Genomic DNA, 23,329 nt, shown 5'->3' on the forward strand with positions numbered 1-23,329 from the left:
AGTGAACTTCCGATATCATCCACAAGGTCATTTATGTATATTGTGAATAGCAGCGGTCCTATGACACTCCCCTGCGGCACACCTGAAATCACTCTTACTTCGGAAGACTTCTCTCCATTGAGAATGATATGCTGCGTTCTGTTATCTAGGAACTCTTCAATCCAATCGCACAATTGGTCTGATAGTCCATATGCTCTTACTTTGTTCATTAAACGACTGTGGGGAACTGTATCGAACGCCTTGCGGAAGTCAAGAAACACGGCATCTACCTGTGAACCCGTGTCTATGCCCTTCTGAGTCTCGTGGACGAATATCGCGATCTGCGTTTCACACGATAGTCTTTTTCGAAACCCATGCTGATTCCTACAGAGTAGATTTCTAGTCTCCAGACTAGTCATTATACTCGAACATAATAGGTGTTCCAAAATTCTGCAACTGATCGACGTTAGAGGTATAGGTCTATAGTTCTGCACATCTGTTCGACGTCCCTACTTGAAAACAGGCATGACCCGTGCCCTTTTCCAATCCTTTGGAACGCTACGCTCTTCTAGAGACCTACGGTACACCGCTGCAAGAAGGGGGGCAAGTTCCTTCGCGTACTCTGTGTAAAGTCGAGCTGGTATCCCATCAGGTCCAGTGGCCTTTCCTATTTTGAGCGATTTTAATTGTTTCTCTATCCCTCTGTCGTCTATTTCTATATCTACCATTTTGTCATCTGTGCGACAATCTAGAGAAGGAACTACAGTGTAGTCTTCCTCTGTGAAACAGCTTTGGAAAAAGACATTTAGTATTTCGGCCTTTAGTCTGTCATCCTCTATTTCAGTACCATTTTGGTCACAAAGTGTCTGGACATTTTGTTTTGATCCACCTACCACTTTGACATAAGACCAAAATTTCTTAGGATTAGTATGGTCTTTAGATATCAGAAATAAGCTCCGTATACTCGCTTTAAACTCGCCAGCGAGTCCTGTGACATCATCTTCGAACTCACTGTCTCCGTGTGCCCCTAGACTCGACTTGTGGGTCTGCGCCGCTGCCCACTCGTCACCTGATTCCGTTGTTGGCTACAGGCTTTTTTTTATTGTTATAGAGGTGGAGCTCCTCCACGCCCATACCGGCATGACGGCCAACACAAAAGGTCTACTGCTATCTCTGCAAAAGGACAGGCTGTTTGTATTGCGATGTTTGCGAACGTCTGGTTAAAGTTAACCATTAATACGCCCTCATCTGGAGATAGACTGGATCGAAGTTGAACGAAGAGTAGCGGTTTGAAGGGCAGAGGAGCAAAAAGTGCCAAGGCAAGAGCCAAGGGAAAAAAACCTCTGCTGTAGTTGGGTCGGGTTGTAAGAGCAGTAGCGGTTTTCTTGCTGCCTGCGGCAGGTCATGCATGGGTAGGCTTTGTTAGTAGTGGGTATCATGCAGGTCGATACCTTTGACGTTGTGCGGTGCTGTTACTTGGCGGCTGTCGCTGGGAGCCGGTGTTCGCTTCTCGGTCACCGTCAGCTTACATGTAACAGTTGGGTTCATCATCGTTTTGTGTCCGCTAGGTCATATATCAGATTCACAGTGTAGGGTAATGTTGGCGCTTTGTTTGTGCGTAAGTGTGCGAGCTTGTCGGTCTCCCTGCTGTAGCCTGTTGGTCGGCTTTAATAGCAGCTGGCATATCCAGTCAACGTTGCTGATATGCAGGGGCTTGCCGGCGTTTGCCGCTTTTGTGGGTGTATGTTAGGTTGCAATAGGTGCTTATGCCCTACCTAGTAGTGTAAGGGTATAGTCGGACTCGCAACCATTTTAAAAGATATTTCCACCATTAAACCATAAATTACTATTCATTTATTTCACACAATCATGATTTCGGCTTTATAGCCATTTTCAAGTGCAAGCTGAAATGTCACAAAATATATGAACTGCCTAAATGATAGAAGGAAGTTTTATACCAATATAACGACTGATCGTTTAGCAGTGATTGATGTTTTGTTTATATATACATTTATATAAATGTTTTCGAAGACTGCCATAAATTTATTTTAATATTTAATATCTATTGAGAGAATGTCTAACAATTACGCTGACGTATAAACACTTTTGAGACTTCACCTAGTGTGTAACGACAGCGCCAGAAAACATGACATGCGGATGAACTGCAATCTCTAAATGGTGATCATTTATTAAAAGTAAATTGCAGAAATGAATGGAAACCTACACAGCTCACTGTTAGCCCATAAACGCTTGTTGCCATGATCAAAAGAATACAGAAATAGCCAGCTTTTTGGGGCAGGGATGTAACAGTAACGTTGCTCCGTGCCCTGTTTTCGTTTGACACAGCCCATATGTTTTCTGATGGTGAAGGTGGAATAAACAAGAACACAAACATTTCGTTTGCAAAGGAAAAAATTCGTATGTTTTTCATCTAAAGTGTGGGCTATAGCGTGAGACTTATTCCAGATACTACTCATCCTGTAATGGAACACATCTGTATTGTTACTTTACCTCATTTAATTTTCGTCTTATACCTTTCCCAGTGTCACAGAACACAGTTGCGTTAAAGGCTAGCTGGTCTCGACAATCGGTCATTTCGCCTTGTCAGTTATGCTTTACACCAGCAACATCGTGTACTCGTCTTTCGTACTAACAATGTCACGACTAGTCTTACACTCTGCACGCTTCAGTAAGAGAGAACGTCGACGAGTACGAAGCGACCGCAGCGCCCAGTTCTCAGACTCGTCATACTCGCGGAACTACGGCGGGAATGAAGTAAGCCCGTTAGCACTGATGTAACAACGGCGCCTTGATTTGTGAGCTATGCAACCCGAACGTTAGACTCGCATTCGCTCCGTTTCTATTCTCTAATGGTCTATATCGCTAACCAATGCCACATCGAGCGAGATGGCGCAGTGGTTAGCACTCTGGACTCGCATTCTGGAGGACGACGGTTGAAGCCCGAGTCCGACCATCGTAATATAGGTTTTCTGTGATTTTCCTAAATCGCTTCAATCAAATGCCAGGATGGTTCCTTTGAAAGGGCACGGCCGATTTCCTTCACCATCCTTCCCTAACCCGAGCTTTCCTCCGTATCAATTGACCTCGTTGTCGACGGGACGTTAAACAGTAATTTCCTTCTCCTGCATTGCTATAATGGTAACCGAAAGTCAGTTTCATTCCAAGCGCAAGCAACGCAGAATAATCTTAACCACAAAAATTTTAGACCATGCGTACTTAGCTGAACTAACGTTATAAACGCTATAACCAACACACCATAGGAAGTTTCCAGAATGAGATTTTCACTCTACAGCGGCTTTGCTGTAAACCATCCCGCTGATAAAAAGTGGAATGTAACGAGCGGTACATCGGTCCACTCCTCTACAGGGTGTTACAAAAAGGTACGGCCAAACTTTCAGGAAACATTCCTCACACACAAATAAAGAAAAGATGTTATGTGGACATGTGTCCGGAAACGCTTAATTTCCATGTTAGAACTCATTTTAGTTTCGTCAGTATGTACTGTACTTCGTCGATTCACCGCCAGTTGGCCCAATTGAAGGAAGGTAATGTTGACTTCGTTGCTTGTGTTGACATGCGACTCATTGCTCTACAGTACTAGCATCAAGCACATCAGTACGTAGCATCAACAGGTTAGTATTCATCACGAACGTGGTTTTGCAGTCAGTGCATTGTTTACAAATGCGGAGTTGGCAGATGCCCATTTGATGTATGGATTAGAACGGGGCAATAGCCGTGGCGCGGTACGTTTGTATCGAGACAGATTTCCAGAACGAAGGTGTCCCGACAGGAAGACGTTTGAAGCAATTGATCGGCGTCTTAGTGAGGACGGAACATTCCAGTCTATGACTCGCGACTGGGGAAGACCTAGAACAACGAGGACACCTGCAACGGACGAGGCAATTCTTCGTGCAGTTGACGATAACCCTAATGTCAGCGTCAGAGAAGTTGGTGCTGCACAAGGTAACGTTGACCACGTCACTGTATGGAGAGTGCTACGGGAGAACCAGTTGTTTCCGTACCATGTACAGCGTGTGCAGGCACTATCAGCAGCTGATTGGCCTCCACGGGTACACTTCTGCGAATGGTTCATCCAACAATGTGTCAATCCTCATTTCAGTGCAAATGTTCTCTTTACGGATGAGGCTTCATTCCAACGTGTTCAAATTGCAAATTTTCACAATCAGCATGTGTGGGCTGACGAGAATCCGCATGCAATTGTGCAATCACGTCATCAACACAGATTTTCTGTGAACGTTTGGGCAGGCATTGTTGGTGATGTCTTGATTGGGGCCCATGTTCTTCCACCTACGCTCAATGGAGCACGTTATCATGATTTCATACGGGATACTCTACCTGTGCTGCTAGAACATTTTCCTTTACAAGTACGACACAACATGTGGTTCATGCACGATGGAGCTCCTGCACATTTCAGTCGAAGTGTTCGTACGCTTCTCAGCAACAGATTCGGTGACCGATGGAGTGGTAGAGGCGGACCAGTTCCATGGCCTCCACGCTCTCCTGACCTCAACCCTCTTGACTTTCATTTATGGGGGCATTTGAAAGCTCTTGTCTATGCAACCCCGGTACCAAATGTAGAGACTCTTCGTGCTCGTATTGTGGACGGCTGTGATACAATACGCCATTCTCCAGGGCTGTATCAGCGCATCAGGGATTCCATGCGACGGAGGGTGGATGCATGTATCCTCGCTAACGGAGGACATTTTGAACATTTCCTGTAACAAAGTGTTTGAAGTCACGCTGGTACGTTTTGTTGCTGTGTGTTTCCATTCCATGATTAATGTGATTTGAAGAGAAGTAATAAAATGAGCTCTAACATGGAAAGTAAGCGTTTCCGGAAACATGTCCACATAACATATTTTCTTTCTTTGTGTGTGAGGAATGTTTCCTGAAAGTTTGGCCGTACCTTTTTGTAACACCCTGTATAGTAAACAGAACAGTTTCAACGAATGAGGCAAATATTTTTGCGCGAGACACGTTGATCACTCGTGCCCATTACTAGGACATGCAGACAATTGATGAAACTTCGCGTAAGCGCCCTTTGTTGAACTGCTCGCCCTCGTGAATCAGATGCCTCGACTCAGCTAGTCACATGCTCCAGCCTATGACAATGATTCACGGTTTCCGCCACGCAGTAGCTGCTTTATCTGTGTTGTGCTGTTTTTGCTCCGCTTTCCTTCCGCCCCGCGTCAGATAAACGAAGCACGCAAGCAACTGTGATTCGACTTGTTTCGTAACAGCGCCGTTTCCAGTCCACGGTCACAATAACAGCACTTGTCGCAGCCTTGAACTTGCGACGACCTCATAGTTGTAGAAATTCTTCTTACGTGCGTGAAACAGAGCACGCATATTAAGTTTCATTGCGGGATTTCAGTCTACGTTGTTTGAGTGCTGTGAAATTCAATACATGCGCAGCGAAGGTATAACATTATGGACTGTTAGTAATATGCACAGGATTTAAAATTCAAGAAAGACAGATCCTGCTCCGATTTTCTCATTCTTTGTGAATCATACAGTACAAACGCGCTGAGAGTACAAGTTACAGAGCTGTGTGCTAAATATCATTTTGGCCAATCCGCTCCCTAGACCTGAGTCAGTAGGCAGTCATTTGTTTTCTGTAGCAGTCAACGCCGGCAGCTGTGACCGAGCGGTTCTAGGCGTTTAAGTCCGGAACCGCGCTGCTGCTACGGTCCGAGGTTCGAATCCTGCTTCGGGCATGGATGTGTGTAATGTCCTTAGGTTAGGTTTAAGTAGTTCTACGTCTAGGGGACTCATGACCTCAGATGTTAAGTCCCATAGTGCTTAGAGCCATTTTTTAGCAGTCAACGTTAATCAGCTGGCAATACTGTGTCGGGTAATCATTGGCGTTTGCTGTGTTACTGCTTTGTACTTCAGTCTATTACGTATGGTTTCCCTTCCTTCTGATAAATGTACGTAATTGTTACAGTTAAGATCTTTATTAAACATGTAAATATACTCTAAGACAAATCAAAATCGACGCAACATGAAGGGATTATCCGAATGAGACTGAAATCTATGGGTACGATGTACATGTACAGACAAACAAAAATTACAACTTCAGATACATTGGATGATTTATTCAAGAGAAAGAGCTTCACAAACTGAGCAAGTCGGTAACGTGTTGGCTCTCCTCTGGTCGTTGTAGAAACAGTTGTTCAGCTTGGTATTTTGATTGATAGAGTTGATATATGTCGTCCTTAGGGACATCATGCCAAATTCTATCCAGTCGGCGCTTTAGGTCGTCAAAATCGAGCTGGTTGGAGAGCCCCGCCCATAATGCACCAAACGTTATCAATTGGAGAGAGATCTGGCGGTTTTCTGGCCAAGGTGGGACTGGGCGAACACGAAGGCGTGCAGTATAAACTCTCCCCGTGTGCAGGCGGGCATTATCTTGCTGAAATATAAGCTCAGGATGACTTGCCATGAAAGGCAACAAAACGGGGCGTAGAATGTCGTCGACGTACCGCTTTGCTGCAAGGGTGCCAAGGAATGACAACCAAAAGGATCTTGCTGTGAAACGCGAGTCCAATTCGCACGTGTTCGGTTTTTTTCATGTGTAGTTGACTCTACTTCCGTTGCAGTTGCGCTGAAATGTTTGACGTGCTTACCCGAGCATGCAGTAGTGTAGTACCCCTAGTATCAGTTTACTGTTTATTACAAGGTGCCTCCATGGTGTTGCATTTTTAATGGTCAGCAGTATATTAACAGTAGAGTTGCAATCCACCAAAACTACGGTTCGGTCGTTTTGGTACGTAGTAAATGTTAGAATTACCGGTAGTATTGGTATCATTGGTAGAGAAGAAGACATAAATGAACGAGCGAGAGAAACTGGGAGCCGGCCACTTGTGTTTTCTGCACAAATTAGCACCGCGCACATCGTTAGTGTTAGTCCATTGTGTATTCTATATCCTTACAAAATATAAATTGTATTTTATAGTAACTATTAGTCAATCGCCTAACTTCTGCGCTTTCACGTAGCCGAAGCAAGTACGTTTGATGCAAGTACAGTTTACATGCACAAAGATAAAAAACCTATACTACTATTTTTATTTTCGTACTCAATAGAATCATCATGATTAAAGCCACGAGTTTCCTGTCATCATTTATAAGTGCGAAAGTTGTTTCAGCATAACATAAACGTGTGTTGTATAAGCTCAACGACGTATTGAAGGGATGTTTGATATGTTTTTGTTTTGCATTTTATTATAAATTTTATCTTTTTTTAGGAAGCTGCTTTTCATTGTGCTGTATCAAATATCTATATTGTTTTTTTATTTGTGCCACAACATCCCTCTGTTTCACGTTACAGATCAACAATTTTCGAATAAAAGCTGAATTAAGTATTGGTAATTTTAATTTTGCTATAAATGCTGTTTATTTTTAAGTCATAGACAGAAGAATAGCTGTGGTGACCATAAATGTTCCGTAGGTTACACGACCCTTTATACTCTCCATCACTCAGGTTATTGTCAGTTCATCGCTTCTAGTTTCTAGGGCAATCTAATAAGACACTAATTGCATTCGAAAACAAAGCGAGCCGGCTGGTGTGGCCGAGCGGTTCTAGGCGCTTCAGTCTGGAACCGCGCGACCGCTACGGCCGCAGGTTCGAATCCTCCCTCGGGCATGGATGTGTGTGATGCCCTTAGGTTAATAAGGTTTAAATGGTTCAACTGGCTCTGAGCACTATGGGACTTAACATCTGAGGTCATCAGTCCCCTAGAACTTAGAACTACTTAAAGTTAGGTATAGTAGTTCTAAGTTCTGGGGGACTTATGACCTCAGATGTTAAGTCCCATAGTGCTCAGAGCCATTTGAACCATTTTTTTGCAAACAAAGCGATCGAAATGAGTCGACGCCCGATAGGAATGCTACACGCATAAAGTACAGGTAAAGCGATTACGATCTTAACTGACGAAAGCTACTGGGAAAACCACCGTAATGTACGATTACTCATGATGGTCTACGGTAGCCTACGGTAGTTTTACAGCTCTGATTAAGAGCAGAATCTTGCGGGAGTTCTTGGCGTGCAGCAGATGATCTCATACGTTGCTGTGTGCTTGACAGGACTCGTGGCGCGGAAGGCGACGTGCGGGCCAACGGTGTGCGGTGTGGGCCAGCGTTCCGGCGTCAATCCGTCTACATCCAGCAGGACGACCGGCTGCGGCCCGCCGTCACGCCACTGGAGGCGCTCGTGCTCGCCGCGAGGCTCAAGCTGGGCTGTGGGCACCAGGAGGCGCTGCAGCAGGTATTGTAGGCGCGCCTACCACCTATCGTCCTTAATACCACATCGGATGGAGCTCACAACACTGATCCACCCCTGTATTTAGAGCCTGTGTAGCACCACCGTGCAGTGGCTCTGATTCAGAGGTAGCCTGTTCGAATATTGGAGGTCATCAGCTACATTTTGCAGGTGCGATATTAAAGATCACCAATACTTCACCCATCCCGGAAGACAAACAAAGCCTCACACGAACGTGAGATTCCTGAACCAATAAAATCCACTCTCCAAACTCCAGCTCATTCCTTTGTCCTATCCTAAAATACCTTGTGTTTCGAATTTTAACAAAATCTCCTTCACCACACCACCACCAAACTCATCCCACGAAAAGTTTCTGTAATCATCAAACCCACAGTTTCTGACTTCCAGAGCATCCCGGTGTGAAGGGATTTTTAGTTGTTGTGTCACATACCAGTGCTCGGTTTCTACTGCAGAGCTGTTTGCCCTTTATCTGGTCACCTCGTACATCTGGCGACACGGAAACTCTAATCTGTTGCATGCTCAGATTCCCTCGGTATCCTCCTGAGCCTCTGTGCGATATACCGAGTGATCAAAAAGTCAGTATAAATTTGAAAACTGAATAAATCACGGAATAATGTAGATAGAGAGGTAAAAATTGACAAACATGCTTGGAATGACATGGGGTTTTGTTAGAACAAAAAAAGACAAAGTTCACAAAATGTCCGACAGATGGCGCTGGACAGCAAAACGTCAGTGACTGCGCATGACAATCGTCATGCTTGGCCTCCCAGGTCCCCAGACCTCAGTCTGTGCGATTATTGGCTTTGAGGTTACCTGAAGTCGCAAGTGTATCGTGATCGACCGACATCTCTAGGGATGCTAAAAGACAACAGCCGACGCCAATGCCTCACCATAGCTCCGGACATGCTTTACAGTGCTGTACACAACATTATTCCTCGACTACAGCTATTGTTGAGGAATGATTGTGGACATATTGAGCATTTCCTGTAAAGAACATAATCTTTGCTTTGTCTTACTTTGTTATGCTAATTATTGCTATTCTTATCAGGAATTCACACACATTTGAAGGTTTGAACACAATTTATAATCATGCCGTTTATGCGCCGATGTGTCAACTAACTTGATGAACCACGGAATGCGTTCCCTAGAAAACCATGTATTTTAAGTATGATTTGGGCGTTTATGGCCTCAGCTGCTTTGCGTCTTACAGCGCCAACAAACCAACCTCCATAACCATTGGCCACCCTGCAGCCTTGCTTACTCTTGGCCCTTAGGAGGCGCTACCGCAGGTATTGTAGTCACAGCTCCAAGCTCTGTTTCAGAGGTAGCCAGTTCAAATTTTGGCAGAAATTTTCAACAACAATATTTCGCCCGTGTGAAATATATAGGGTGAGCCAAAAGTCCGTTAACATTTGAAAATTCAGTACTTCACGGAATAATGTAGGTAGAGAGGTGATAATTGGCACATTTGCTTGAAATAACATGGAGTTTTATTGACACCCTACCAATGTGTACAAAATGACCAAAACATGGCGTGTCATATGCTACAAAAGCAATAATTAGCGTAACAATTGATTTTCAGCATTATAACAAATGCTAAACATTTCGGCCTTCATTCATCAACAATACCTGTAGTCGAGCGACAGCGTTATGAACAGCATTGTACAGCATATATCGGTGGATATGGTGAGAAATTACCGTCGGGTGTTGTCTTTTAGCATCCCTAATGAGGTTGGACGTTTGCGGTAGACTTGCGATTTCAGGTCGGATTGAGGTTTGGCCAAGCATAACGGAAGTGACGCGTCAGCACGCGACCGTCACCAAGAGATGTGCGCAGGCGATCTTCCACACGTGTAACAATATGGGACGGAGCGCCATCTTGCATACCTTCCAGCAGGTATTTACCACCCAGGCTAGGGATGATGCGATTCTGCAACACATCGGCCTTTCTCGTACCTTCACGCCGACTGTTTATGCACGGTTCTCATCCGGCGTATCTAACATGTTCTGTCCAGCGCCATCTGTTCGTTGGCTTTTGCACTCGTTTTTGCTTTCAGTAAAATCCATGGAATTTCAGGCATTTATATCAAGTTTTATGTCTCTTCCTACATTATTTCATGAAGTTGTACATTTTCAAATGTTAACGGATTTTTTGATCACACTGAAACGATCGTGGAGGCCAAAAAATTCCATTCATGAACTCAACAACAACACCGAGCGCGGTGGCGCAGTGGTTATCACACTGGACTCGCATTCGGGAGGACGACGGTTCAAACCCGCTTCCGGCTATCCTGATTTAGGTTTTCCGTGACTTCCCTATATCTCTTCAGGCAAATGCCGGGATGGTTCCTTTGAAAGGACACGGTCGACTTCCTTCCCTAATCCTACTGGACCGATGACCTCGCTGTTTGGTCCCCTCCCCCGAATCAACCAAGCAACCATGAACTCAACATTTCTGAACGTGTGATATTCGCCCCAACAACCATCAGACTCCAACTCATTCCTTTGTCCTGCGCCGATCTGGTCCATAATTCCTCAACCGTAAAAAATTGTTCGAAATCAGAAAGTCTCTCCCTAGCTTCACCCAACATTCCCATGAAAAGATTTCAAATCATCAAATCCATAGTTCCTGACTTCCACGTTCCCTGTTGCGCAAACTTCCACGTACCCTGTTGCGCAAACTTCCCTCCATTACCTCTGAGGCTCCCACCCCCACCCTCCTCCTGCATCCTTACTCCCTTTTGATCACCAAAAAGCGGTGCAGCTGGAACTGTAGCCACACAATCACGATGTCGCCTTAAAACGGGACTGGAACTCCCCACTCAGTACTGATCCACCCTTGTACCTGAAGCCCCTATAACGTAACTGTCCAGCGGCTCTAATTCAAAGGTAAGCGATTTAAATCTCAATGGCAGGAGAAATTTTCAAAGGCAGTATTTCCCCAGTGTGATATAATGGAAAGAACAGTTCCGTGTCCATCTTGATCGCTTTTCATTAAGTTTATTCAAATATGCCTGAGCCATCTGGAGCATTTTCAGTCGACTGTCTTGCATTACTATATCACCGATTTTTTGTAACGATATTCTATGTGATGACCTTAACTGGAAGGCCGAACTGATTTCATCGTAAATGCCTTCAAGGCAACGTTGGCACATCGGTGGTCTTCAGTACTGGCGCAGCCCTGCAACTCAATTTTGATCCCTCCATCAGTCCAACACTTAAAAACAATAGTATTACACTCATTCCTACTTTTTTCTTTTTTTGGTGTTTCGGAACAGGTACTATAAATACCACTTCAGATGTACGTCACCATCAACTGCGTCAGACGTTTATCAACAATAATGTCTTTTGATAAAATTAACAACCATTTCAGATATTAAGACATAGTGACGTCCTGATTGGCCTGTGTTGCGTATGCGTTCACAAAAATTGAATGTTAATGAATGGATGCACACATCAACATGGATGAACGGTGGCAAGTAGTTAATCGGCTGTTGGAACAGCCATTGTGCCTGATTCATTGAGCTGCGCAACCTCGTTGTCGTTGAATGTTATAATTGTTTGGGATCAACAGACGTGGTATGCGGGCACTCTTCGTACTGGTGAAAGCACTGACACTCTCTTACTGTTCCGCCGTATGCGTTAACAACAGGGGTCTTCTGGACGGGAAAACACGCGAAACGCACTGTCCGTGTGCTCACGATTCATGAAAACGTCGCCAAAAAATGTGTCCTCGTTGCTTACCCATTTGTGGCGTAACGGCACGTGTCAAGGTAGGACGCTATGCTTCCCTGAGCAGAAATCAGAGTATCTTTACAATTAAGCAGCCGGCAAAATTTAATGGTAACTTTCCATTTGAGTGTATTCCCTGTTGCGAAACTCACAACTATAACCGAGTGAACTGGCTCAATAATAGAAGTGTAACAGTAGTAGTTGTAATTATTCTGGTGGCTTATACATCCGTAGATCACTTTTACAAGCATTTTTTCCATGTCTTGATATTACGGTATATTAAGATCAAAGAAACCGTAGTTAATATATACAGCCGTTTACGTACAGGTACTGTTGACAGGGACGGGATAGGTAGTCGGCCTTGGCCTTTTAGTGGGAACCATTCCGGCATTTGCCTGGAGTTTACGGAAACCAAGGAAAATCTAAAGCTTAGCCTCCTGAATACAAAATCAGTGCAACCTCATTCGGTTTATCCGCAGTTTACATGACTGTTTTGCAAAGAAGAATTATTAAGTTATTTAGTAATGTGAAAAAGCTAGTGCTACACTGTTCATTTATTTCTCAATATCGATCACCACACACACTAGATACATATTATTTCATAATGGGGCGGGACTTCCCGTTAGGGGGAATCGCTTGATCCCACAGTTCTAAGTTTTCTTGCAATTGTAAAAGAGAAAGACAGGGATGATACTTTCAATGAGGCAACGTTCAGTTTCCTGTATTGGCCTTTTCAAATACGAACTTTTGGTACATCATCTCAATGAGATATCGCCTAACGTTTTCCTTCCGATCAAGTACACTGCGATATACTGTTCTTTCTAATGATCAAGTATCTAGCAGTAAACGATAGTTACCACTGTAATGCACAACTAACATGATTTTTCCGAATTTGTTAGGAGATTTCCATGGCTATTGACGCTCTCTATAGGTACTAAATGGACAAAATATTACTAACCCCCCCCCCCTTTAAAAGATCGCACTGGTCGCCTTTGAGCACTGTAACTATTGTAGAACTGGTACCAGGCAGTCATGTGACACTCCACCAATGATGTAAGTGATAACAGTGAAGTGGTGTGTGTGTGTGCCAGTCGGATGTATGGAATCATCGCATTAAGATGGGTCGACGTGACACAATGGAAAAAAGGAGCTATTGAGTTCGGACGTGCCCGTGACCACACCGTGACTGAACTTCCCCCACGTATCAACACGGATTATCGAACGTGTTTTCAAGGACTGGTAATCCATTTGCAACCATCTAACACGGCGTAACAGCATTGGCCGTGAAATCAAATGATAGGAAGGCATAGTTCGCTGGGAGATCCCGTCTGAGATAGTTCACCCACCTAGAGCATGTTTTTATTTGACGCCCGTTCGGTGACCTGTGCGTTGATGACGCTCGTAAAAGCTGTTACACGGCAGAGATCGCTGATGAGCGTCAGGACTCTTCAATGACAAACGGTTTTGAAGCCGGCAGGGACTTCAACTGCCAGTGAATGCAGGTACATCTCCACTTGTGTCCAAGTGAACACTGCGAATGGAATCGTATGCAACGGAAATTTTGAGTCGGGTACCTAGCAAAAGGCCGTTATCACAGCCGAGTATAGAGCTGCAGGTCTTGAGTGGGCCAAGCAACACGGAAACAGGACAGTAGCTGACTGGAGGGATGTTCAAAAATGGTTCAAATGGCTCTGAGCACTATGGGACTTAACATCTGTGGTCGTCAGTCCCCTAGAACTTAGAACTACTTAAACCTAACTAACCTAAGGACATCACACACATCCATGCCCGAGGCAGGATTCGAACCTGCGACCGTAGCAGTCGCGCGGTTCCGGACTGCGCGCCTAGAACCGCTAGACCACCGCGGCCGGCTGGAGGGATGTAATGCAGTTCGCGATTCGCAGTTTTTGCCTCTTTCCAAATGATGCAGGGCGTCGAGTGCCGAATGGGGCGCTTAACCCGCAGACTGTGGAGGGTACAGTTCAGCCAGGTGTTGTTCGGTGGTGCTTTGCAGATACCTTGGCTTGGGCCGACTCATTCATGTTACCGTGGGCATGAACCAGGATGTTTATCTCAGTATTCTTGGCGGCCATGTGGTGTTGCCGTTTCAACAACATCTTGATTAGTGTGCTATGTACCCTCCTGTCTCGCATGATGACAACATCCGTGTTCTATGGACCCTGTTCATATGTTTTTGTTTTGACGAACACTCAGATATATTTTGAAACCAGGCTGCACTACTAAATCAAACGATCTGTATCCCATAGAAAATGTCTGGAACTGTTAGGAACAGCGGGTGGAAGGTAGTAGTCAGTATGTTCACAGTTTGGTAGCTCTGTGGGATCGGATCATCTTTGACTGTCTTCAAAAAAATGGTTCAAACGGCTCTGAGCACTATGGGACTCAACATCTGAAGTCATCAGTCCCCTAGAACTTAGAACTACTTAAACCTAACTAACCTAAGGACATCACACACATCCATGCCCGAGGCAGGATTCGAACCTGCGACCGTAGCGGTCGCGCGGTTCCAGACTGAAGAGCCTAGAACTGCTCGGCCACACAGGGCGGCTGACTGTCTTCAGCTGGATGTGCCATACCTGAAGGAACTTTTCTACTATCTTCCTCTCCGAATCGAGGCCATTACCACAGCTAGAGGCGGTTACACGGTATTCGACTAATGTCTCGTTGGAGGGGGTTGACTAATTTTTTTTTACTTGGTGTGGTTCTTTTGTAGGTTGGATTACATCGGCACGAACAGAGGGTGGACAAAAAATGTGGAAATAGCACAAGCACAATACATTACCATGCCTAAGACGGTTAGCAAAAACTTTTGGCATTCAAAACTACTTGTGATCATCCCGGAATAGATAAATACAGGTCCTGTACGTTTTACAAAGGAGTCTTATACCATTCTTCCTGCATAATATTGCCAAGTTCAGTTGAGGATGATGGAGGTTGCTAGAGATCACGCACCCTTCTCCCCAAAATAGACCCCAAAGGTCCAGTAAAATTGGGATCCGGTGACTGTAGTGGCCAACGGAGATGCGACAGTTTATCTTCGTGCTCACATAACCAAACCTGAATAATGGAGCTGTGTGAACAGGGACCTTGTGGTCTTGCAGCACAGCTCCACCATTCGGAAACAAACATTGTGCCATGGGATGGACATGATAAGCCACAATGGTCACATAATCTGTGGCTGTATTGTGACCTTGAGGATTAGCCATTCAGCCTACGATACTGCTGCCAGCCGGCCGAAGTGGCCGTGCGGTTAAAGGCGCTGCAGTCTGGAACCGCAAGACTGCTACGGTCGCAGGTTCGAATCCTGCCTCGGGCATGGATGTTTGTGATGTCCTTAGGTTAGTTAGGTTTAACTAGTTCTAAGTTCTAGGGGACTAATGACCTCAGCAGTTGAGTCCCATAGTGCTCAGAGCCATACGATACTGCTGCCCAACGAAACAGTGTGCCACAAGACTCATCCGACCAAATGACATCCTTCCATAGTTCAGGCTTCAATGGCTTCGGCACCACATTTTCCAGTTAGTGCATTTACATAACTGATGAGTGGTTTTGGAATTCCAGCTCACTCAGTTCCTAGCTTACTTAGCTCTCCTCTTGCTGTTTTCGTGCAGACGGGGTTTGCGGGTGCGATATTCATTTCAGCAATGACTTTTGGAGCTATATCTTATCTGTTGTCTCAATCCTCTTCAATGATCATTCTGTCACGATCGCTCAAGCACGCTGTCGCCAGCATTGTGTCTTAGCGGACGAGATTTTCTGCTTTCGCTGTACGCTGAACAAATCTCCGATACAGTCTCCTGAAACACCAAACACTTGGGCACCCTTGGTTGCAGAAGCACCCACCATACGAGCTCCAACAATCTGCCCATGTTCGAAGCCACTTAGCTCCTATATAATGCACTCACAACTACACATAACATTGTTCTGACGACGACTGACCCTTACCGTGCGGTGAAGACATTACACAGGCCCGTTCGTGGTCAAATGCAACAGTGCAACGTGCAAGCGTGGCTAGCATGTGCATTTACCGTCAGTCAGAACTGGGTTAGAGGCTCTCGGGGGAACACAGAAAGGGCTTCAGTCTCCAAGGGTGCAGGTCGAACACAGGTAGGAACCATAGATATAACAGTCGCAAATTGTCGTAGATGTGTTGGGAAAGTACCAGAGCTTCAAGCGCTAACGGACAATTCGTTATAGGCACTGAAAGCTGGCTAAAGCCGGAGATAAGTTCAGCCGAAATTTTGCGAAAGCCCTAAAGGTATTCAGAAAGGATTGGCTAAATACAGTTGGCAATGACATGTCTGTTGCTGTGAGTAGTAGTTCTTCTTATAGCGAAATTGAAATAGATAGTTCCTGTGAATTAGTATGGCAACCGGAATAAAATAATGATCGGATCCTTTTACCGATCTCCCCACTCGTATGATACAATTACTGAAATGACAAAGAAAACTTGAGTCTAGTTTCAAACAAGTACCAGACTCTTACAATTATAGTTGGTGGTGACTTGAGTTACCCTCGATATGTTGTCGAGAATACATGTTCAAATCCGGAAGTACGCATAAACCATCATCTGAAATGGTCCTAAAGGCATTCACTGAAAATTATTTCGAGCGATTAGTTCATGAACCCATTCGGATAGTAAAAGCTTGTGAAAACACGCTTGACCCCGTTAGTAACAAATAATCCTGAACTAATGACAAGCATCAAAACAGATACAGATGTTACTGAACTCTGGGTTGTCGTAGCGATATATATATACCATAAATCCCAAATTCTCCAAAAATAAACAAAAAATATACCTATTCAAAAAACCAGATAAAAATTCAAATGGCTCTGAGCACTATGCGACTTAACTTCTGAGGTCATGAGTTGCCGAGAACTTAGAACTAATTAAAGCTAACTAACCTAAGGACATCACACACATCCATGCCCGAGGCAGGATTCGAACCTGCGACCGTAGCGGTCGCTCGGCTCCAGACTGTAGCGCCCAGAACCGCACGGCCACTCCGGCCGGCGATAAAAATTCGCTCGATACCTTCCTGAGAGGTGATCTCCACACCCTCCAAAGGAACAAGGTAAATTGTGTGTGGCTTGAATTCAAAGAAATAATATGAACAGCATTTGAGAGATTTATACTAAATAATTAACAAACGACGAAACTGATACCCCACGGTATACAAAACAGGTCAGAATATTACTGCGGAGCAACGAAAAACGCACGCCAAATTTAAACGAACCCAAAATTCCCAAAACTGTCAATCATTTACAGAAGCTCGAAATTTAGCGCGGTCTGCAATGTAAGATGCATACAGCAGTTCCCACAATGAAATTTTGTCTCGAAAGCTGGCAGAAAATCCAGGGAGATCCTGGTCGTTTGTAAAGTATGCTAGAGGCAAGACTCAATCAATGCTTTCTGTGCGCGCTCGCCCGCATCTCGTGGTCGTGCGGTAGCGTTCTCGCTTCGCACGCCCGGGTTCCCGGGTTCGATTCCCGGCGGGGTCAGGAATTTTCTCTGCCTCGTGATGGCTGGGTGTTGTGTGATGTCCTTAGGTTAGTTAGGTTTAAGCAGTTCTAAGTTCTAGGGGACTGATGACCATAGATGTTAAGTCCCATAGTGCTCAGAGCCATTTTTTTTGTGCGCGCTAGCAATGGAAATACTGTCGATGACAGTGCTGCTAAAGCAGAAATTCCTTCACCAAAGAAGACAGAGTAAATATTCCAGAATTCGAATCAAGAGCAGCTGCTAACATGAGTAATTTAGTAGTAGATATCCTCATAGTAGTAAAGCAACTTAAATAACAAAAGCAGGTCTTCCGGTCCAGACTAAATACGAATTAGGTCTCTTTCAGAGTATGCTGATGCAATAGCCCCATACGTAACAACCATATACAGCCGCTCGCTCGACGAAAGATACGCACCCAAAGACTGGAATGTTGACAGGTGACACGAATACTCAAGAAAGGCAATACGAGTAATCCACTAAATTACAGACCCATATCATTGACGTCGTTACGCAGCAAGATTTTGGAACATATAGTGTGTTCGAACATTATGAATTACCTCGAAGATAACGGTTTATTGACACACAGTCAACACGGATTTAGAAAACATCGTTCTTCTGAAACACAACTAGCTCTTTACTCATACGAAGTGGAAATGGCTCTGAGCGCTATGGAACTTAACAGCGGAGATCATCAGTCCCATATAACTTAAAACTACTTAAACCTAACTAACCTAAGGACATCACACACATCCATGCCCGAGGCAAGATTCGAACCTGCGACCGTAGCGATCGCGCGGTTCCAGACTGTAGCGCCTAGAACCGCTCGACCACCCCGGCCGGTCCACACGAAGTGTTGAATGCTATAGACAAGGGATTGCAAACTTATTCCGTGTTTCTAGAGTTCCAGAAGGCTTTTGACGCCGTACCTCACAAGCTGCTTGTAATAAAATTGCGCGCTTATGGAATACCGCCTCAGTTATGTGACTGGATTCTTGATCCCCTGTCGGATAGGTCACAGTTCGTAGTAACTGAAGGGAAGATATCGAGTAAAACAGAAGTGATTTTTGGCGTTTCCCAAAGTGGTCTTATAGGCTCTCTGCTGTTCCTTATCTTTAGAAACGATTTAGAAAATATCTGAAAAGCCGTCTTAGGTTGTTTGCAGATGATGCTGTCGTTTATCGTCCAGTACAGTCGTCAGAAGATCAAAACCTGTTGTAAAACGATTTAGATAAGATATCTGTATGGTGCGATAATTGGTAATTGACTCTAAATAATGAAAACTGAGAGGTCATCCCCATGAGTGCTAAAACGAACCCGTTAAACTAAATCTAAATGCCGTAAATTCAACTAAATACCTAGGAATTACAATTAAGAACAATTTAAATTGGAAAGAAGACACAGAAAATGTTGCAGGGGAAGGCGAACCAAAGACTGCGTTTTATTGGCAGAACACTTAGAAGATGCAACAGATCTACTAAAGAGACTGCCTACACTACGCTTGTCCGTCCTCTTTGGAGTACTGCTGTGCGGTGTGGGATCCTACCAGTTAGGATTAATTGAGTACACCGAGAAAGCACAAAGAAGAGCAGTGCGTTTTTTGTATTATCGAGAAATAGGGGAGAGAGTGTCACGGACATCACAGGATTTGAGGTGGACATCATTAAAACAAAGGCGTTTCTCGATGCGGCGGCATTATCTTCTCACGAAATTTCAATCACCAACTTTGTCCTCCGTATGCAAAAATATTTTGTTGACGCCGACCTACATAGGGAGAAATGATCATCATAACAAAGTAAGGGAAATCAGAGCTCACATGGAAGGATATAGGTGTTCATTTTTTCCGCGCGCTGTTCGAGAGTGGAAAAAAGGAGAATTACTGTGAAAGTGGTTCCATGAACCCTCTGCCAGGCACTTAAGTGTGATTTGCAGAGTATCCATGTAGATGTAGATGTAGATCATGCATTTCTCGGTGTGCTCTTGTATTTTTCTCCAACTCCTGCTTGGTGGCTGCTGGAAACAAATGAATGTAGGTCCATCTCGCGTTTGTCTTTGTGAGTTTTTCACTGTGTATTTGAACCAGATTCACTGTGCTGGACAGGAATGCAGACTTTGAAAATACTCTGAGACATTATCAGAAATGAAAAATTGTTTTCGAATCTTATGAACGCGTAAGTAAATTAAAAGAACTGAACCTACGATCATTACAAAATATTATCTCGTCGTTGGCATTTGCACAATTCGCTTTATAAAGTGAATTTCACCAAATATTTTGTCTTTGGAAGAAATCTGAGAACTACATAGACTTTTGAAATACATCGTAATGAAATGACATACAACGCTCCTTGTGAAGTGCGACTAACATAGATCATAGGTCACAATTTTTAGGTCATAATTTTTAATGGACGTAATGAATTTTTTATTTAGGGAGATAGTACTCAACATTTTGTTTCTTCGGTGTCAGTACACTCACTCTGTGCCATCAAGGTTAACACAGCTCTAGATGATATATACAGTCATATTGACGTTTTCAGTTTTCTGTGCCCACTTCCAAGTAACATTAAAAAGTTGCACGGATGTAACATTTCTTTCTGTCATCTAGAATGAAGAATTAGTTGCCGTAGCTGCTCGTGAACGTTTGTTAGTCACTGTTTTATCACAGTAGTTGTACGTGTGAAATATTTGTCAAAAGACGGAAACTTTTGGTGTTGTTACACTTGACAGAGGAGAACGCCATATAAAATCCGTAATCTATCCAAGATGGCGTCCACATAGAGACTGGAGGATCCTGTTTATTCTGTATTTGTTAAAAGGCAGGCATACAAATCTTATCAATACATATAATTCATACATAACAGAGTAATACATACACAAATCAAAATAATTTTACGTAGATGGTAATCAGTTACAACTAGACGATTATTCAACTCAGTTGGTTGCTGATATGTATATACCATTCAAAACAACAGCGTTACAGTGAGGTGACAAAAGTCGTGGGACACCGCCTAATATCTTATCAGATCTCCTTTTTCCCGCCATAGTGCAGCAACTCAACGTGGCGTGAGGAAGAAGTCGTCGTAAGTCCCCTGCAGAAATACTAAGCCATGCTGCCTCTATAGCTACCCTTAATTGTGAAACTGTTGCCGGTGCAGGATTTTGTAAGCTAACTGACCTCTCGATTATGTCCCGTTAACGTTCGATGGGATTCATGTCGGCCGATCTGTGTGGCCAAATCATCCGCTCAAAATTTCAAGAAGGTTCTTCAAACCAATGGCCCGGTGAAACGGCGCGTTGTCATCCACAAAAATTTCATCGATGTTTAGGAACAAGTAGCCGAAGATAACCTGTAATAATCCACGATCGGTTCACCCTTGGACCAGAGATCCCAGTCCATGATATGTTAACACAGTCCACACCCTTATGGAGCCACCACTAGCTTTGCACAATACCTTGTGTCCATGGCTTCTTGGAGTCGCCCCCACACTCGAACCCTATCATCAGCTCCTACCAACTGAAATCGGGACTCATCTGACCAGGCGAAGCAATATGGTCCGAGCCCAGGAGAGCCGCTGCAGATAATGTCCCGCTATTAGCAAAGGCACTCTCGTCGGTCGTCTGCTGCCATAGCCAGATTTCTCCGCACTGTCCTAACAGATACGTTGGTCGTACGTCCCACATTGATTTCTGCGTTTATTTCACAAGTTACTTGTCTGTTAGCATTGACAATTCCACGCAACGCCGCTGCGCTCGGTCGTTAAGTGAAGGCCGTCGGCCACTGCGTTGTCTGGGATCTCGACATATTGAATACACTGACGATTTCAGAAAAGGAATGTTCCAAACGTGTAGCTCAACTATCATTCACCATTGGAAGTCTGTTAATTCCCGTCATGCGGCAGTAATCACGTAAGAAACCTTTTCACATGAATCACTTTAGTATAAATGAGAGCTCCGCCAATGCACTGCACTTTTATACCTTGTGTAAGCGATACTACCGTCATCTGTATATGTGCATATCGCTATGTCATGACTTCCGTCACCTGAGTGTATAACGTATGCCTAACTTAGATTTCAGCTTGGATTTTGTACATCCATCAAGCAGTTAGCATCCGCTTGTTGAGTAAAAGTATCCTCTTCTTGAGTTTTCGATACTTTACAGTCTTCAGTGATACACGTGTTCGTATAGTTCAACCCGCAGTACGCTAGCTGGTGAGGCAAGCATGTGGGCCAGACCCAGATCCAATCCGTGCGGCGGACCCTGTACATCGGACAGCCCGAGTGTGGTCTTCAGTTGGCTCTCCACGCTGATTTTGGCAAATGCTGGGCTGATCCCCAATATAAGCCTCTTACGGTGCACAGACAGAAAAAACACAACACACAGAACAAAATTTACATAATTCCCATACAGACGACGCTCACAGTTTCCCCGCTCAGCTTAACTACCAGCTACAGCGACAGAAAGAGCATCCACCCACGAAGTTAAACTGTAATAAATCTGTAAACAATGAACCCCCTACGACGGGTAAGCTTTAGGAAACTGAGACGGTCCTCAACAATGCGCGTCCATGCCCAGCTTCATTTAATTTTCGTTATAGCTACGGTTATGCGTTCGGCTCTAGTCTGTTCCTTCATTCATTTGTTTTATTTTTAATCCCTTTTAGTTCAAAATGGTTCAAATGGCTCTGAGCACTATGGGACTTAACTGCTGTGGTCATCAGTCCCCTAGAACTTAGAACTACTTAAACCTAACTAACCTAAGGACATCACACACATCCATGCCCGAGGCAGGATTCGAACCTGCGACCGTAGCAGTCGCGCGGTTCCAGACTGAAGCGCCTAGACCCGTTCGGCCTCTCCGGCCGGCTCCCATTTAGTAATTTCTAACATACATCCTTGTATCGCTCATTAGACATCCTTCGATTTTTGAATGGTTGCCGTATTTGCAAATCAATGCCTCAGTGGCAAAACTCCGAGGTGATTATTCACACTGACTGCAAACTTTCTGTTTCAGACACAATTTTTCAGGTTTTATCTAATGTAACGCTTGCACTCCAGAACATAATTATTATTCTATTTATGTCTTTTTCTGTCTACCCAGTTCCTACTTTCAACTTCTACATACAAAAGGTCATCAACTAGTTCCAGGACATCGCAGGTAAATTGTACTATTTTCAATTCTTCCAAAGGTTAGCGGCATTTGAGCATTGAATATATGCATGGTAACTGGTGAAAATTTGTGCCAGACGGGAATTTGAACCTGGATTTCCCGCTTTTCGCGAGCGGTCTCCTTAACCACCTAGGCCACTCGAGCACGCTTCCTTTCTGACCCAAATTCCCACCCAGGTACTCATTACTGATGTAGCAACACCAACCCATTTGCCTGCACATTATTTAAGTGTTATGGGCGATTGGATTTGAAGCTTATTTTCGAACTTACTCTGTTTTCATTCGTGACAATCTGTCTCGGTAAATCGGATTTCTATTAACGTCTGAAATATGGCATGGTCGTTAAGGATCATGTTATTCACGTCCTCCACCGCTCCACAATCACAGAACAATGAGGCGACACAGTTGCGTCAGAATAAATGTTTCGTAAATTTTCAAGTTAGGCCCTTAGTCTCACCAATATAACTACAAATTTCATATTTCATACTGTATTTCTGTCTGCCACATCACGCCTAACTAGGGATACCTGGCGCAATAACAACGTAACATCTCACCTATAGAAAGTATGCCTCCCCGTTTTGCATAATGACTTTCCTAAATTTTATTGTTAT

At 44.2% G+C, this 23,329-nt stretch overlaps 1 protein-coding gene across 3 annotated transcripts in view; it reads left to right on the plus strand.

Annotated features, from left to right (window-relative positions):
* LOC126416060 (ATP-binding cassette sub-family G member 1-like) overlaps positions 1 to 23,329 on the plus strand; it is an 884,121-nt gene that overhangs the window by 803,094 nt on the left and 57,698 nt on the right. For all 3 annotated transcript variants that reach the window (XM_050083536.1, XM_050083535.1, XM_050083537.1), the window contains one exon: positions 8,107 to 8,287. In XM_050083536.1, the coding sequence (XP_049939493.1) occupies positions 8,107 to 8,287 (181 nt within the window). The remainder of the gene's footprint in view (positions 1 to 8,106; positions 8,288 to 23,329) is intronic.

The sequence above is a fragment of the Schistocerca serialis genome, chromosome 8 (genome assembly GCF_023864345.2).
Source record: "Schistocerca serialis cubense isolate TAMUIC-IGC-003099 chromosome 8, iqSchSeri2.2, whole genome shotgun sequence".
NCBI classification, from domain to species: domain Eukaryota; kingdom Metazoa; phylum Arthropoda; class Insecta; order Orthoptera; family Acrididae; genus Schistocerca; species Schistocerca serialis.